Here is an 18,186-nt window from a genome sequence, read left to right on the forward strand (position 1 = left end):
CAATCTGTACTCATATTCATCAAAATGCCTAGAATTCAGCAGTGAGTGTCTACCTTTGATGTATTAAATAATGGTAAAACAAATTCCCTGTAAAGTGTGGGTAGTGGGTGCGTGATTATTGAAGATATTCTTGATTCCCTATCCGAAGACACCTAGGCTTGGATCCTCTATCTCTCTTGACTCCATGGCACAAAGCTGCCACATAATCCCAGTGAAGAGTTCCCCCACATAGGGGAAAATTTATCTTTCTTTCTGTGCCAAATCTGTAGCTCACACACATCTCCTGCCAAGAAAAGGGTATAGCAGGGGATGTCAGGGGAAAACCACTGTGTGAAATCACCGGGATGCCAGGGATGCAGTGCTACAAGGTACATTGACCATCCCAAGCCCAGGGAGTATTGATCATGTTGTGCAAAGGGCTGGCTGTCAGACCCAAGAGCAAGAGACTTTTTACTCTACCTTCTGGTCTCATGATCTGATAGACTAGAAGCATCACCTCTTATGCCTTCATCCAAGAAGAAAACTAAAATAAAAAGGCTACCAATCCATCAGGATCATTTTTTGTTCCACCTGAAATGGCAGCAAAAGGCAAAGAATTTGCTGAAAAACCTTCAGGATATACTTTACACAGAAAAGTCTTCTGAATGGGCTTTTCTTCATGTTGGACTTGTATTTTCTTCTCTTTCTATTGAGAAATCATCCTTTGGCAATGATGATTGGAGAGTCTCCAGGTCTGTCTTCAACTTCATTCATCTTTCATTCTTCACTGGAACTCCAAAAGTTTACTTTTTATGAAGGAACAAATTGGCCCTTTTCTCCTTTCTGACAGCTGCAGATCCTGTAATACACACCCAACTGCCCCTCTCTAATCTGGGTCAGCTGCTGGGAGACCTCTGGAACTCAGAGATCCTCCCTCATACTTTTCCTGTTGTTCTATCAGATGAAAAAGAATTGAATTGGGCACTGAAGTTCAGGTTCTGTAGGTCAGGTTTGAATTAATTGCCTCAAGGGTCATATTTTACAAATGGAACAAGAATACATACCTTAAGTGATGAGTCATATGCATTGTGCAATGGATTATTATTCCCTTTGGGGTATAGCATTTACTTATGCTTGTGAAATGCTCCATAATTTTTATATTTTTTCTTCCTCTTTGTCTTCAGATGTAGATTATTGTCACAAGAAAAATGTAGGCTTAGCTTTTAAAGTGAATCTACTTTAAAGTCTAATTAAATAAAAGTTAAAGGTGCTGGGTGATAGGCAGTATCTTAATTGAGAAGGCAATAGATTGAATTAGGGGGGTTTTCTTGGAGATCCTCAATCCAATATTTCTTGAAAACTAAACCATCATATTCTTCAATTGCTAAAACCAATTTCAAGGTAAAAATGTCATGTCAAATCATGTACCAATAAGGGCATTGCAAATAAGATTTTTCTTGACCTTACCAATCAGTCACATTGCATCCTCTCCAAAGAGTATTATTAGATTTTTATCATTTTCTGAAAGCTTCTGCTTCAGAGACCAGCCTGATAAAGTAAAGTATCTGATTCTAATAGATAGCCACAAACAAAGTTATGAATACCACTGCTATTCATTTAATGGACATCACTACTCTGCAGTAGATAAAGAGTCTAATGAATTTACATTAATCAAATAAATATAATGATTACTTGGGACATACTTGGGTGTATAATTATATATATTTTAGTAATCCTTTTTAAGAATCGACACAATATGATAGATATCTTAACAAATATTCATACATCATGGAAAAGTATGGCTGAGCATCCACTATGCTGATGATGCATCCTATTATTTCCATACTAATTGAAATTAATTTCTAGATCTTTGTGATAGAACAAAGCCTGAGATATGGTCAGTGGTGTAGAACAAGGTATTCAAAAGAACAATCTGATACTGTAAGCAAATGGAGCAAAAATCTGCCTTGTCTTGTGTCCCACAGTTTACCTTGTTGACATGGGGGTTACAAAAATGTTTCTGAATTTCTGCTAGGAATATAAATGGGCTGTTATATACACAGGTGCAAGTGCCATTAGCATCACAGAGAGCTCCACCAAGTTATTTAACTGAGTGCTGAACTCAGCTCACAGACACGGAGGAGCTGTAAAACTCTAATGCTCAGAATGTTGAAAATGTTTCCCTTGGCAGATTCGAGATTTCACAATATTATTCACAGAAACATGAATTGCTGTGGTGATAACAAAAAGCCTTGATTTGGAGATAGCTAATTTAATCCCACTTTTCAAGCTAATGTGGGTATATAGCTGATACAGCCTGAGTGGTTATGTCACTGATTTGAGACAGCAAAATTACATTGCATTAATTCAAACTAATTTCAAAGCTCCTTCAGGAAGTATTTGATAATGACAACAAATTTAATTTGAAAAACAAAACAGAAAAATATGTATTTTGGCCTTCTCTGGATGCACAGAGGTATTCAAGAGCATTGTTGATCTTCCAAGGAAATCTCTTCTAGAAAAAATGTGAGATTTATGATGACGAGGAGCTTAGCCCCATTCTTTCTGGGACACACATCAGATACACTCCTTTAGATTTTGTAAAAAAAGAAAAAGTTTGATCTTCTCTCAGGGCGCAGTGCTAAAGGGACAATTTACAGAAGGTTTGTAGAGTTGGAAGAGAAATGCTTCTGTGGAGCTGAAGCAACTCTGTTTGTGCCAGAAGTCCTTCAGCCGTATCGTTGGTAGGCAGCAGGAGGGGCAGGCCCAGGGAAGGGAGTGCACAAAGCAATAACAAGCCAGCCTCTCTGCAGCTGGGGTGGTGCAGTCCAGCACACACCGTGCCTTGCCTCCCACTGGGCTTCATAGATGTGCTGCTGGCATTATAGGCAAAATAGTCCTGCAGAAACCTTCGCAGTCCAGACAAAGTTGACTCTTCTAGAGCACCATTAATCTAATTAAAGATTAGATTGTTGTCTAAGGGGTTCAGATGGAATCCACTCTAGATGAGCTGCTGTCCCTCTGTCAACTGCAAAGGCAGTTCAGACGAGTCCTGCATTTTGTACTGGATCACATCCCCATGGCACAGAGCTTCCTCTGGAAGTCTTCTGATCACCAGCAGGTTTCCCCCATTGCAGCTGTCATGAGGAGTAGTGGCAGAGTGAGGGGCAGGGGTGACTTCATGCCTGTTGGCAGGCTGCTCCTGCACTACAGTGTGCGGGAACATCATATCCCTGCTGGTCTGAGATACAGTGCAAAGCCTGTCCCTCAGGCAGCACTCTCAGCAGGAGCTTGCATGACTGTGTGCCTGGGCACCAAGTGCCGCAAATCTGGGGCCTTAAATATAGAAAGAAGATGCACTTTGCTGAGCTTTTGTGGCCCAGAATCCACAGTGGCTTTGGCTCTAAAGCCCTTTCTCACAGAGTCCACAGTGCCTTTCTGGAAACATAGCAACTTAGCTGCACTGTGGGTAAACAGTGCTTTACTTCTGTTTTCCACAATTCTGTTGAGTATTGTTGGCTTTTGCCTTGTCCTCTGGTCCCTTACTATTGCTTTGGTAGTGAAAAAGAAAAAGAAATCCATGTTGCAATCACTGTGACAGGCTGGGTAACTTGGACTATGGCTGCTCAGTACACCAGGCCAGCCTCCTGATGGTCCTTGGCTTTGGAAATCATTTTCCATTAATTATCTGCAAAATATTTACTTTAAAAGTGCTGTGAACAATCAGGCCAGGAAGCTTGTTTACTTGAACATTTCCTCAACAAGAGTGCAAACACCATTGACGTGAAGTTTTTATACTTTTCTCCCAGCTCTACATAAACGCTGTGCGGCACTGATCAGGATTTTGCTTTGGTTAAAGAAGCACAAGACCCTTGGTGTTTATTTTTTCAATATATGTGTATTGTTAAAGAAAGCTGCAATAATCAGTGAACTTCCTCTGCATGTAGATACTGCAATTACTTCTTTTTTTTTCTTATAGGCGTGTAGCCACCGCTCTAGCTCAGAGATAATTTGCTGTACAACACCTTCACTGAAAGATTTCAATCTCCAACCACCCTTTGTGACCAAAGTGTTCTTTATTTTTGATGGCGTCAGCTCCCTGTACTTTGATTTTGATTACGTAAATAATCCTGTATTTAAGCATTTTGAAAAGACAGTGTTCATCTCAAGAGGCAACCAAAATGTTCTGGAAATTAAGGTAAGAAATGCTGAAATAAGTTTTTCAATTATTCGCAAGTGCGCATCAGCAGCACAGCGTGGAAGAGACGTTTTGATGAAATAAAGGGAGCCCCAAGGAGGCGAGGGCAGAGAGAGCACTGTGTTCAGTACTGCATTCACCTGAGCCCACTTGTCACCATTTAAAAGATGCAGAGCTGAAAACAAAAATATGTGTGTAGCAGGGTGGTTGCTGTCATCAGGTGAAGTGGGAGAGGGGCTTTCCTTGTCCTCATGGGAGGACCAGGCTGCATCAGCTTCTGAGTGCAGTGGGCTGCCCCACCAGTTCAGGATTAAACAAGGCCAGCAGCCCAGAGCATGAAGTATGTGGTCTGTGTGGAAGGCCTGGCTCTTACTGTCACATGGCCATGTGTCCTTCCTCATAAAAGATGTGGTCTGGCTTCTTCAGTTCTCTGGAGCTGAGGGAAACTCTGGCCTGTGCACAAAGTCACTCATGAGGATCAGTCACTGCTGTAGCCTAAATATTTATGGATCCATGAAAAATGCAAAGCTGATGCTGAATGCCTATTCAAACTGCACTGAGAATAGCCTACATAGCACTGAGAAGCATCCCTTAGGAATTTGAGGTCCTCAACAGCACAGGTTGCTCTCTACTACACTGCTGTGGAGAAAGTTAAATCCATTTTACGAGAGTCCATTTCCTTGAAGTCTACTTTTTTCTGAGTATTAAATAGGAAATGTATAAATATGGGTATTTCTAGTTTACAGTGAATGCTTATGAAAATTTTTTTGTATTTATATGTTATTTACATAGATATCTATAATTTGTATAAAATATAATTGATAAAAATGTTTTATGGAAGATAATCAGTCTTAATGCTTAGGTCATTTCTTTGTGTCACTCCTGCATAGCTCTGTAAGCCAAAAGTTTTTCCCCATCACAATGAAGAAAGCTTTAAGCCCTGAGGTCTTTGAATCCAACGTGGTCCAGTGGGCCAACTTCTGGGCTCCAAGGCAACTCTGGCTCAGAGTTCCTGTCAGCCATGCTGAGTTTCAGTCAAAGTCTGCATATTAATCCATCTCTGCAAAGTGTTTTAGGCAAATACCAAAGAATAATTTGTCTGATTTTTACTTTTTACATTGTTTTTTCTACTTGGAGCTCTTAGCCATACAGTCACTCCTTCCTCAATGCAGAGCAAATCTCTTGCTCAGTTATGGAGAAATGCTAGAAAGAGTTCTGATGTGTGGGTCAACAGACCTGGGAATATATAGCTGCTGCATGGCTCAGTGCCTCTGTGCAATGACAGCAGTGTTTTCCAGTATTTTCCAAGTCATGCATATCAACCAGTTGGAAAGAAGACTAATTTGGGAAAAATTTCAGAATAATGTAGATTGGAAGGAACCTCTGGAGGTCTTCATAGTCTAACCCCATTGCTCAAAACAGGGCTAAAATAAAAATTAGGTCAGGCTGCCTATGGCTTTGTGTAAATGAGTTTTGAAAATCTCCAAGAATGGAAATTCTACAGCTTTAAAACACTCAGCTCCACTAGCCTTGCATGGTGTATCTCATGCTTGAGCTCCCCTCCTAGCTCAGAGACTCTCTTCTGTACTTCATCCAGTTTATCAGTACCTCTCTTTTTCTGTGGGGTTCAAAACTTGACACAATTCTCACAATTCAGCTCCAGTGCTGACCAGAGCAGAACAATCACCTTCAATCTACTGGCTTTACTGCTAAAATGTGTGCTGAGCCTTCATCACTAAAATGGCATACTGCTGCCTAATTTCACATTATGGTCCAGCATATCAGTCATTTTTTTAAGTCTGATATCATCTGAAAGCTCAAAGACAGTGCATCCTCTCCCTTTGTCCTAACTGTCAAAAGATCTTAAGCCGTATTGGTTCCACTATCAGCCACTGACAAATAAAGATTTGATCTCTGTCCAATCTGTTTTTCACTCATTTTATATACCATCCATCCAATACCATCCTAAATTTCATTCATTGCTAGGAAAGATTCTGTTGCAAAACTTGCTAAAACCAGATCTGCTTGTCCAATGCTCTCCTTTCATCTAGAGAGCCAGTCCTGTCCGCCTAGAAGGTTGGGCAGGCAAAATACACCCTTGGGAAACCTGTGCTGGCTGTTCCCAGTCGTGTTCTTGTCCTTCCTCTGCCTGGAAGATCTCCATGAGAACTTGCTCTATAATCTTCAGAGACACTGAGGGTCAAAAATTAGTTGTTTTATTAACTTTCTACTTTGCTTACTCTTGTATTCTCCCTGAAGAGGTCTCTGGTACTGTTTATTGATAGAAAAAACACATTTAGATAAGAAAGGCTGACTGAGGATTGTCATAGTGACAACTGACCAAAGTCACAATTTTGTAGTATTGACCTGTAGTGATGGCACCCAAGGCAGATGTCTCCCTAAGCCTAATGTCTTGGTTATTTCCTGACAACCAGCTGAAGAACAGCATTGGTGAAAGGTGGTCTGCTAGAACAAAGCATGAACAGGCACCAATTTAACATCTTCTTCTAAATAGAATTAGTTATAGTGGGGTGCTTCTATCAAAACTGTGAGACAACTTTCAAAAATTTTAGTCAGGAGCCAAAAGAGCATTACAAGCCATATTGGCAACACTTTCCCTTCGCCCCGTACCCACATTCAAAAATGCCCACACACAACTTTACATGCCTCACGATCATATTTTGTGGAGTAATTAAGCAAGCTCAGCATGAAATTAAATGGCAGCTTGCTTCAGTGAACAGTCTGTTCTACCAAACCAAAGTTCTTTTATCTCTTTCTTAATTAGTTTCAGAGGGGCGGAGGGAACTTTTATCACAAGTTTTTCAGTCTAACTATTCTAGTGTGACATATTTGGCTTTCATCAAATGACAGTGGGTACTGATTGAAATGTTCTGTTTGGTTTACCCTGATGACCAGAAGATGTTTTTGTAAGAAAATGTTATTCACAAGAAAACATTAGGTTTTCTATTTAAAACACAGTCAGGGCACTGTGTGCCACAAATGCCAGTCCTCCTTGTCTTTAGTGCCAGCCTCTCAGCATCCCACATCATCACTGTCTTGCTCTGCCAGCTATGAGGCTCTTTCAAGTCTCTTGGTGCCCACCACGCCCCAGTCAGAGGGGTCACGACCAAAAACTCAGCTTCAACACCATGAAGACCTCTTTAGAAGGACTCCCATCTCCTGGAGTGGAAAGCCAATGTGGAAAGCTGTCAGGGCAGGAGAAATTCTGGTGTTTCACTGCTGAGTCTGCTGAAAAGGACAGAGTCCACTTGCTGCCTCCCCTAGAAGCCACTGATCCAGACCTGCAAGCTGGGCTGCTGACAGCCGAGAGCATCCTAGCTGTGGGGAAATAAAAAAAAACCAAAAAACCCAACCCCAAAAAAAACCCCACAAACACCCCCCCCCCCCAAAAAAAAAAAAAAAACAAACCAAACCACTAAGCAACAAATAAATAAGAGAAGCATCTTTCTTCAGTTAGCTCAGAGGCCTGGTCTGTTCTGGGGTTGTGATTGTGCACTAAGATGGTGCAGGGACTCTGTGCATTGCTCCAGAGTAAGTCTAGGCATGGGCCACCAGAAAATAAAGTATATTTACAAATATAAATCTTCCACTAGAGAAATACATAGCACAGTTGCAATTCAATGTGTAACAACTGGCATGCTATACAGCACATCTGAGATCTTGGCTGTGCTCTGGCACTTCTTAAAATCCAGAGTAGGGCAAGACTTACTAATTTGCCTACTCTATTCTTAAACCAGTGCAATACTTTCTTTATGAGACAATCATAAGGAAATATTTTTGCCTCTTTGTGGGTCACTCTATTGTCAATCTTCTTTCACATGGCACAGGAAATCGTAACTCTCAAAACCTGGTCCAAAAGACAGCAATATGGAAACTGTGGTATTTTTGAGCAAGCTGAAGGTGAACCTCTGCAGCTGCAGTAATTCCTCATTCTTCCCAAGTCAACCTGCTCACCCTGCTTAGGAGCCTCAAAAATGCTTCTGACACCAGTCTCAGAATCTTCACACCTTAGTTAGTTTACTGTTCTTCTGCTGCTTTTAGACTTTTACCCAAGTTATTCCCATCTCTAAAAGTTGTGAGGTGGCTGTGCTATCAGATTGGGTTGCAACAGCTACCCAGTACGGCTTGAAGATTAACTTCTCTAGCTTGCGTTCAAGGGCGTTGCTCACCAAGAAGGGGGTAATACACATTTGAAAAGAGGAAATATTTTTTCTCAGTTCTCACAGGAGCCAGTTTCCTCCTTTTCCTAAAATTGTAGGCAAATTCTGTTGTGCCAAGAAGAGCAAAACCACTTCTGAAAGCTTTTTGAAACTCTTAATATATTTAAATATCATAGTGAACATATTTGAAACTATAATATATTAATGGTAGCACAATGGTCAGAGTAGTAAGTAAAGGCTGCCATCCTTATAACTGGCTAAAGACCACCTTAGGAAATATCAGTATGATTTTTTTTCCCCATTTTTCCATCAGCTTTGGTGGAGAAAAAATTCTAGGCTTTGGTGTAGAAGAAGAGACCAATCAACCATACTCTCCAGGATAATATATTTATCCTGAAGATGGAAGAATTAAATTCAAATCTTTTGAGGTACATCATTCAGAGGAAAGATTTGGCTCACAATTGCCACAAGTCTCCAAATGAATAAGCAATAAGCATTCCTATGCTCCCCAGCCCAGGAATATTTTATTACTTAACACCAAACAGAATGGCTTTGACTAGACAGAAGATAGAGTGAAAAATGGACTTTTATGGCCAGCAATTAAAAAGCATTTACCTGGGGTGTGGCTTTGCCATCAAAATAGGACATTAAGCTGGCTCTCCTATACATTTATTACAGTTTTCCCAGGGTTCAGTCTCATTGTGAAGCAGATCTAAAACATATGCCAAAGTAAGATTATTTTTTGCCCCTCAGAATGGGATTCTTGTTTTCTTTCCAATATACAAGGCTTCACAGTGGTGTCAGCTGTGATGCCTTCCTCCCTTCTCATGGAAGACTCCCAGATCCAGTCCATATAAATAGCCTGTATTAGTCCCTCCCTTCTCCCTTCTTTCCTTCAATCCCACTTAATATGTCCCTTCTTTCATCTTGAGCTGGGCTGTACCTGGGCTAGGGCAGCTCTTAAATAGAGATGCACTCCTGAGCACAAAAAACCCTAAACTTGGCCTTTGGATTCTACTGTCACAGTATCAGAAGCAATAATTTCTCATCCAAGTCTGGGATGTGAGAGCAGGTATTCTGGGTAAGAAGTGTACTTTTCATGCCTCAACTTAACCAAGAATTTTTCCTTTTTGGTCTGTGGAACATGATTTTAACAGACTTGTGTATTATTTTAATTAATTACTTCTTTTTGAAAGCTTCATTTCAGCTACCATAACCACTTGCAAACAAAATGTTTGAGATGCCTTTAGCTTGTGGATAATATAATGCCAGTTTTGTGTAAACAACAGTGTTACATAATGTGTCCTTTCTTAAACAAATTATGCAAAAATCTAAACAGGACCAACAGGATTAATCCCTCAGACATTTAAAATTTCAGAAGTCTGTATGATCTGTATGAGTGACAGCAGATTTTATCTGTAAAGTTTACCATCCTACACTGGCCCCTCTGTCAAAGTTGCATTTACATGAAATAAGCCTATACATGCATATTGACAGAACAGTGTAAATTCTCATTAGTCTTTTATTTCACAATTTATTCTTCATTAAAATATCTTTCAAGCTTGTAACTACTTAACTTTTATGAGATGGCTATGTAATATGAAATTGATTTTTTTTCAAGGGAAATTATATTGATTCAGAAGCTGTTAAAGGTGAGGTGCTAAAAGTGGGAAACAAAAGCTGCGAAAACCTTCTCCTGCAGTCGGAATCAATTCTGTGTACGGTTCCCAGCGATCTCCTGAAATCCAACAGTGAGCTAAATATAGAGGTGAGGCAACTACACCACACATGAGATATTAATGCCATTTTTATTATTATTCACAGTGTCACTATTGAACCAGTAAACTTTAAGCCTAAATAAAATTTAAGCCTAAGTCTTTGCTTACAGAGATATCTCTATGCCTGTTTGTTTGGGATGGAAATTCAAATAATATCAGCTATTTTAAAATAAATATGATCATCACTATTGTTATTACCTGTTTGTACAGAGACTTTGTGGAGCCTTAGGCACAAAGTAGGACCTGAACTAAGCACAGAAATAAAATTATAGTTATTAATCCAAACACAAGAGGAAACGTGTGGGGAAGAATAAGAAGCTATAATGGAGTAGTTTTACTTTGGAACTCACAAGCCCCTTTTTCAACAAAATATTCTGCTGCAGTCAAGAGGACCAAATCTTTCCTGAAGGTTTTTTTTATTTTTGTTTGCATTTTATAATTTTATTTCAATTCTTTTTATAAGAAGAAGACACTTAGGACAAAAGATTGAGTCATTGCTTTAAAGGTGGTCTCATTAGAGTCATTCAGTGTGCTACTGCAAATTTGAATTGTAGACATACAGATTTATAGAATAAGACATAAATCTTTCAATACATTTGTATTTTTTTAAAGATATAGAAAAATGAAATTGGAATGGGATTACCTTTAAACTATGAAACTGTACTCTAATTCACTGAAAAAAGTGGAGACTTTGCTGGTCATGTAAGTGTGGTTAGGATCAAAGTCTATGTAAGCTCTTTGAAGCAGGGACATCTATTTTTTCAATGTCTTTATGACATTCATCTCACAGGATCCTGGGCTGAATGATATTCCTATCTGCTACTGCAATCTAAGTAAATATAAAACTGAATGATATTCCTATGTGCTACTGCAATCTAAGTAAATATAAAACTAATTTGACTTATTAATATGGTAACTAGTAATTTATTTTAATATCAATTTCTTTTTTAAAGTAAGTATTCATTTTCTTGGATATCAGGCAGGCTATAAAATTAGATGCAGGTCTCCTTTTGGTGTAGGTCCCCCAGATTTCTAAGTGCCTAGTTTCATATAATAATACTTGTGCACAAGTTGCATTCAGTTAATATGTTGTATTTTTGCATATTTGACCAGGACTAACATTGCATTCAATTAGTTCTACTCTGTAATATTTTCTTAACTTCTAAGGAACAGATATGTGTGACATGTTTCATGCACAGAAAAGAACAAAACATAAAGGGGTTAAACAAGGTTTCTACTTGTTTACTGGCAAGGAGACTCAGAAATTGTAGTCTGCCCAGCGAAGAAGAAAATTTGCTCTTTTGACGGGCAAATCCATCATTACAGTACCCAGAGGGATGAATTCCACAGGAGGAAGAGAAAAGATGGCCAAATGCATTCCAACTGACTGAGCTAGTGCTGTGTGACCTAAAACAGTTTTTCCCTGTTAGCTGCTTGGTGCTTGTTTGGTTGTTGGTTTTGGGGGTTGGTTTTTTTGTTTAGTTTTGTTTCTTTAAACGGTCAACAAGCTAGAAGCTGGCAAGGGACAGGCTCACGTGACCTTGGGAACTAAAATACAAGCATGCTGTCAACAAGAGAGTGAGTTTGATGTTACAGGATATTTGTGCCAGAAGGACATACACTAAAGAGAGCTGGTCTATTTTTTTTATGTACATGTCAGCCCATATATCCATAGGCCCATTCCATGCTCCATATGAGTAAAAGTAGGAATTTAACATTTTGAAATAGCATCTGGTAACAGTGGAACCCTGTTATCCAGAGTGCATGTGAGTGCATGCTGTGTGTGTGGTGTATCAAATACAGAGCTGTGTCACTACCAGAGCTCTTGAAGGTGAGAAATGAGTCATAAACATGTAGCTCTGTTTTCATGTACACCGATATAACAATTTCTCCCCTCACAGTGCCTTATCACAGTACAGCATCACAAAATCAAGATTTAATACATATGAGACATGTCAGCTCATACGTTAGTACTAATAATCTAGTTCTTACATGTCTTTGGAAATCATTACACTATTTTTTTCTTTGTTATTTCAGTGGAAGCAAGAAGTTTTGTCAACAGTTATCGGAAAAGTGCTGATCCGGCAAGATCAGAATTTCACGGGACTAATTGCTGGAATTCTTTCAACATCAATCTTAATTTTTGTCTTTTTGGTGGTTTTCTTCTGGAGAAGGAAGAAGAAACAAATTAAAGGTCCATCATAGTCAATCCCATCAAATAATTCCATTATTATCTTAGATTTTAAAAACTGACATAATTTTATGCTTTGCTTAACTGCCATGCATTGCCCTGTTGTGGCCTGTCAGCAGAGGTTTCACAATCAAGTCCCAATGTTCAGTTGCATTTCAGTGCTTGGCAAGAGCCCGAGCTGGGTGAAGGGCCACATTATGCCTTAAGCAGAAGGATTTCTGAGGAACTCTGAGCTATTAGGAAAACTTAGTAACTTCTTTTCCCTAATCAGCTTTGGAAGAGGGGATGAGTAAATGACATGCATGGAATCACAAGTACTTCAGCTTCATCCAGGCTGTGCATGAGTTGTACAAGACAGAGTGCTGCAGTCTCCTGGTCTTTTTTTCCCTCAAATCAGGAAATTGGTCAGACTCCTGTTCTTCTCTGGCCCCTGTGTCTGGGTTTCCTTCCCGTGGAAGCTGCCACACTATGTAAGGTGGGAGGAGAAGGGGAGTTAGTGTAAAACCAAGAGTTGTCCTTCTGCACTATCACAGTCAGACCATGAAGCTGGCCCTAGAGTCTTCAAAGCAGTCGGTGATCTTCCAGTATAGCTAAGAGGGGGTCTTCAACACAAGATTTTTTTCCAGAAAATCGTGCACTGCAAAAAAAGCTCAAGTTCAAGTCCTGCACATCTGCCAGAGCAAGAACCTAACCCTCTTCCCAGCAGAGCAGAAAATCTAAATTTAAATAAATAGATAAATCAATATTGGCATACTGAAAACATGAGGGTTTTCTAATATTGCTTTCTCCTCCCCCTTCAGATCTGGGAAGTGACCTAGTTCGTTATGATGGCAGAGTGCACACTCCTCACCTGGACAGGCTGGTGAGTGCAAGGAGCGTAAGTCCAACAACAGAAATGGTTTCAAGCGAATCTGTAGACTACAGATCAACTTTTCTAGAAGGTATGACTCTAATTAGGAATCAGTATGGAGGATATTTTACATATCTTGGTTTTCATGTCTTCACATGATAGCTATTTTGATCAGTATCCTAATTTCAGTTTCTCATCTGATTTGTCTGTTTCTGTATTTTTGGGACTCTTAAGTATTCACAGGCTTGCTATTTTAACTGAGCTTCTCAGGTGCTTCCCAAGATCAAGGTGCCTAGGATTTTTACTTTTACTCAGGTTCAAAGAATAAATAAAATACAATTCATAAAAACTCTCTATAAGTATGCTCCACAAGTTATTAGGAGCTAGTGTATATAGTGATTCTGTGTTGTCCTAAGATCCATCACACTATGCATAAATCCCCCACAAATCAGAAAAGGCTGATTTTAATGATAACATCAAGTGGCTGTAGGCTTAGTGTGTCCCAGTGACTTCCTACAGTTATAATAAAGCAGTTCTGTCAGTCCGACATGGAACGTGGGGTTTTGTAAACTGATATTCTTTCGTCTGTTAATGCCCCTCCTGTAAAATGGGACATTGTATAATGCAGAAATGTTAATTTTAAAAATTAAGCTCAAAGGATATGGAGACTGTGACAAATTGAATGGAGGTCCATATGCCACCTGCCATTATGCCATTATGCCAGACTCAGGTTAGAATAATCCTACACCAAATATATTTTTGTGCTGTATAATATGACTTTAAAGTGGGTATTCTTCAGTAGAGCAGTCTGCTACACTTATCATACCATGCTAAGCTCCTTTAACACGTGTGGAGATCATGTTCTGTGATCACCATTGAAGAGCCTTTATCTATTAGGAGTTACCAAATTATGATGTGTGAGATATCACAGATAATTGTTAGTCTTGGTATAGACATAGCCTTGTACAATTTCAGGTGCTGCTGCATACAACTCCATAGAAATAACTCCAAATCTCTGTTCCCCCTTTGCAAGCCCCAGTCACGGAGCTATCTGAGACACAGGCCTGCTCCCGGCTTCCCGTATTATTCTTTATTGCTGCCACCAGCTTGTACAGGAAGTTTCTTGATTGAAAAATTTCCAAAGGGAAAGAAAAGCCCACGCTGCTGGTTAGAAGGGAAAGTGGTACATGAGACAAAATTATGCAAAGATCCTTGGTGGAAGATAAATCCACAGTGGTCCTGCAACCACTGTGTGCTGGCAAAGCGCAGTGGAGAGTGCATCCAAGAAGCATGTGTGTTCATCAGATGTTCCTGTAGCAATGTTGATGTCAATTTTATCAAAGAATGAAAGAATGAAAGAATGAAGTAATAATGAATATTGTCAATGAATGAAATAACCTGCATGAAAACATGCCGGTTATTCAATGAATACATGCAGGTTTACATTTTGCAGCTGTAAATATTATTTTGTGGCCATGGCTAGATTATTTTACTGTGTTTATTAAATAGATATTTGCCTTTAGTTACAAATAAACTCATTTGTAAGTTGTAAGAGCTGGTATTTTTGTTCCTAGAGAAAATAACAGAGTATTTCTCACCTCCCAGAGTGAAAAAAGCACTTTATAAAAATTTCACAAGTTTTATGCAGAAATAAATAATGTCTGTACAATATTTTTTACTTTTTGTAATAAGATACCTGATAATTTCTGTAGGTAAATTTACTCTCTTTTTTTTGTTTTTTGACCCTGGACTAAATTCAGCTCATCACTCCACTGAAATAATTCCAGACTGAAATTGGTATAAACTAAACATAGTTCTTTCATTCAGTCATACAAAATATTAGGAAAAAGATTTTAAACAAAACCAATTGGAAATACCTGAACAACATGCTGTTGATTAAAAAAAAAATCTCAAATAGATACTCCTGGATTTACTGAAATATTTTAGTTTCTGCTATATCAGATGGCTCATGGTTTTTTCATGAGTAGCACCAACTGTAATACCTTCAGCAGTTACAGGAAATGAATCACCTCTAGGCATTTCCCTGGTTGAATATTTACCATTGGATAAATACAGCTACTCACCAGCACTTTGGAAACCTTTGTGAAGTGTAAAAGTTCCCTACCAAATTAGAACATGACAGTAATAAAAAGCTTCATGTTTTCAATTGTTCACTACCTCCTCCTCCAATATTGTTGTAATTTTTCTGTTTTAATCTTGTTACTCCCAATTGCTAGAAATGCTATAACCTCTCTCTGGCAAGAAGTGACAAGGCTTCATTCCATCCCTTCAGAAAAGTGGAAGTTTTGCCATTTACTTTCATAAAAGTAGAGCTGAGACAAGCATAAGTTTCTAGTGACATGGTTTTCCTGGAGGCTGGCAGATTACCAATACATATTTTCATTTTCCCTTTGTGACTAAAACTTCCGTAAAGCCAAGCCACTTCCAAACTGATAAAATCAAACCTTTCTTACCAATGCAATAAAACTCTTCATTTTTCAAGGAGGAGTTTGAAAGGATTATAACAGTTTCTGTTCGTTTTCCAGATCAGTTTCCAAGCATGTCTCAGAATGGATCGTGCAGACCTGCCCAGTATCCTCACTCTGACCTCTCCCCGATTCTGTCTAGCGGAGACTCAGATTTAGCCAGTCCACTTCTCCAGACTAATGTCCACATAGACATCAGTGCCTTAAATCCTGACCTGGTCAAAGAGGTGCAGCACGTGGTTATTGGTGCCGACAGTCTGATTGTGCACTTCAGTGAAGTAATAGGAAGAGGTGGGTACTGCAACATTGCAAACTGCTCCTCTTTTTGCACACCCATTCGTTATAAACCATTCTGAATAAGGTGTCTATACAGAGATTTTTTCCAAGCTTTTCAGCTCTTATGGCATTGCATACCATGTTCAGAATCAAGGGGGGAATGAAGGGGCTCTCTTTTGAAGTCAGTGCATCCGATCAGTTGAGAAGACACCATCAGGAGGAAGGAGTCTGCCAATTAATGAGGCTCTTTTAAACTCAAGGACTTGCTGGTCCCCCTCCAGCTGCCTCACTCTCACCCTTTTCCAGGCCACAGAAAGCTCAGCCAGGGCTTCTGATCCATGAGGCTGTGGTGTGGGAGTGAATCTGCCACAGGATATTACATGAAACCTAAGGCACACACCTAAATGGCAGGGGATGCCGAGGCAGGAACTCAGGTGACCTCAAGCTTGGAGCCTATGATCTGTCAGGATTGCTATATGACAAAGGAGACTACTGCAGTCATTAGTGCAAACAGTAAAAGTCTCCATGGCCCAGGTGAAGTGCCCACTCCCCTTTTGCCTCCTCAAGTTTCTACCAGCTCTGAGGAATTTGCTGCTTGTTTCCTCCCAGAAAATGCTCTTCATATCACCTCATTCCTCTCATGCCAGCTGCAGAAATATGTAGCCCTTGATTCATTTCCCCTTAGTTTTGTCCCTGATTTAGCAAGTCTCCTATTTTTCTAAGTTTCTCTCATCACTTCTATTCCTCTACATCTTCATAAGCAAGTTCCCTTTACCTTTCATAGCCCAAGCCAGTATTTCTGTTTGGGATATTTTTAAACTCTGTGTGACTGAGTACCTATTAGTAACCAAAGTACAAGCTGTATTTCAGTATTTCTACAGATCATGCATGAGAGTTCTCTTGTTGAGTATCAGAATACTGATAAAAAAATTGGCTATAAATGATATTTTTAATGCTTCTTCTGCAGGACAAGAGCCACAAATCAAACAAACAGTCAGTGTGTTTCACTTCTATGTATTACACTTTATCATCCCCAAAGCAAGGGTGGGCCTTTTTCTTTTCTTTTTTTGCTTTGGAAAACTCCAAGTAATTTCCCATTTTTTAAATGTTGAAAAGATCTGGAATGACACTGAGATAATTAGCCGTTTTAAATTTTCTCCCTTCTAACCAGAAATGGGCCAAACCCCAAAATATTTTAGACACACCCAATCCAAGCTTTAGGATTTGTGCCCAGGCTCCAAGCAATCTGTGGTCTGATGGGATTTTAGTTGCTTTTATAAAACAAACTTTGGATTAATTTTACTTCAAGCCAAAAGCACAGCAAACTGATCTCTGACCAGAACTTATGACTGGAACGTAGTAAAATTAATCAGATAGTCTTGTTCTCTGTAGAGCTCACACTTAAGAAAAAAAAAATTATGCTTTCTAACTGCAAATATTAGTATTTTAAAAGTTTCCAGTAAATAGTTCATCTGTGAAGGAAGCCACAACTGCACGTACATAATTTGATTTAGAGAAATTAATGTGTGAACCTGGAGCTCAAATTTCACTGTTTCCCAAACTGGTAAACCTGACTTCTCATAGTAAGTTTTGGTAGACAACATCATTTGCTTGGCAGGAAAGTACAGGATTTCTGTGTCCCTGGCAGCTCATTTCACTGCTCAGACCATGAGAAAGAAGGCAAATTTTGTTCTTCATCTTTTAGTGATATTTTATACTTGGAACTAGGCCATAGGAAAAAACTGCCAAATGGTGTCATCAGTCTGTGATCAGTAGAGCAACTCCCAAACCATCCACAGCCAGCACATCACTTTTAACATTCAACATTTTCCATGGAATAGCAAGACCTGAGCTGCTGTAATCCCAGAGTGGCTGTCCTTTCCATCAGATGCATCAAGTTTGTCCAGTCCAGTGGACCACTTAGCATGGGCTTGCAGATCACTGGGAACCACCAATCCAGTGGTCATGTCCTAGCTGCTCCCTGTGCCTTCCAGGTGTCCTCCTTGGCCACCCATGTCACAGGAGATGATGGGAATGGGCTGACGTGGGTTTCGTGTGCTTAGTCATTACAAGAGCACTAAATGCTTGTGGCGCCAGCCTTGTCGTTAGTTATACTCTCCATTTAGGTCAAGAAACACCAATTATGCTGCGAGTAGAGTTTTCATTTTATGTAATGATGGTTTTATGTAGTGGTGGTTTTATGTAATGGTGATTTTATGAATGGTGGTTTTATGTAATGGTCCAATT

At 39.5% G+C, this 18,186-nt stretch overlaps 1 protein-coding gene across 3 annotated transcripts in view; it reads left to right on the plus strand.

Moving 5' to 3' along the window:
* MET (MET proto-oncogene, receptor tyrosine kinase) overlaps positions 1-18,186 on the plus strand; it is a 90,185-nt gene that overhangs the window by 61,439 nt on the left and 10,560 nt on the right. For all 3 annotated transcript variants that reach the window (XM_059847146.1, XM_059847144.1, XM_059847145.1), the window contains exons 11-15: positions 3,959-4,177; positions 9,980-10,126; positions 12,174-12,330; positions 13,128-13,268; positions 15,724-15,954. In XM_059847146.1, coding sequence (XP_059703129.1) covers positions 3,959-4,177; positions 9,980-10,126; positions 12,174-12,330; positions 13,128-13,268; positions 15,724-15,954 — 895 coding nt within the window. The remainder of the gene's footprint in view (positions 1-3,958; positions 4,178-9,979; positions 10,127-12,173; positions 12,331-13,127; positions 13,269-15,723; positions 15,955-18,186) is intronic.

The sequence above is a fragment of the Haemorhous mexicanus genome, chromosome 5 (assembly GCF_027477595.1).
Source record: "Haemorhous mexicanus isolate bHaeMex1 chromosome 5, bHaeMex1.pri, whole genome shotgun sequence".
Taxonomy (NCBI): domain Eukaryota; kingdom Metazoa; phylum Chordata; class Aves; order Passeriformes; family Fringillidae; genus Haemorhous; species Haemorhous mexicanus.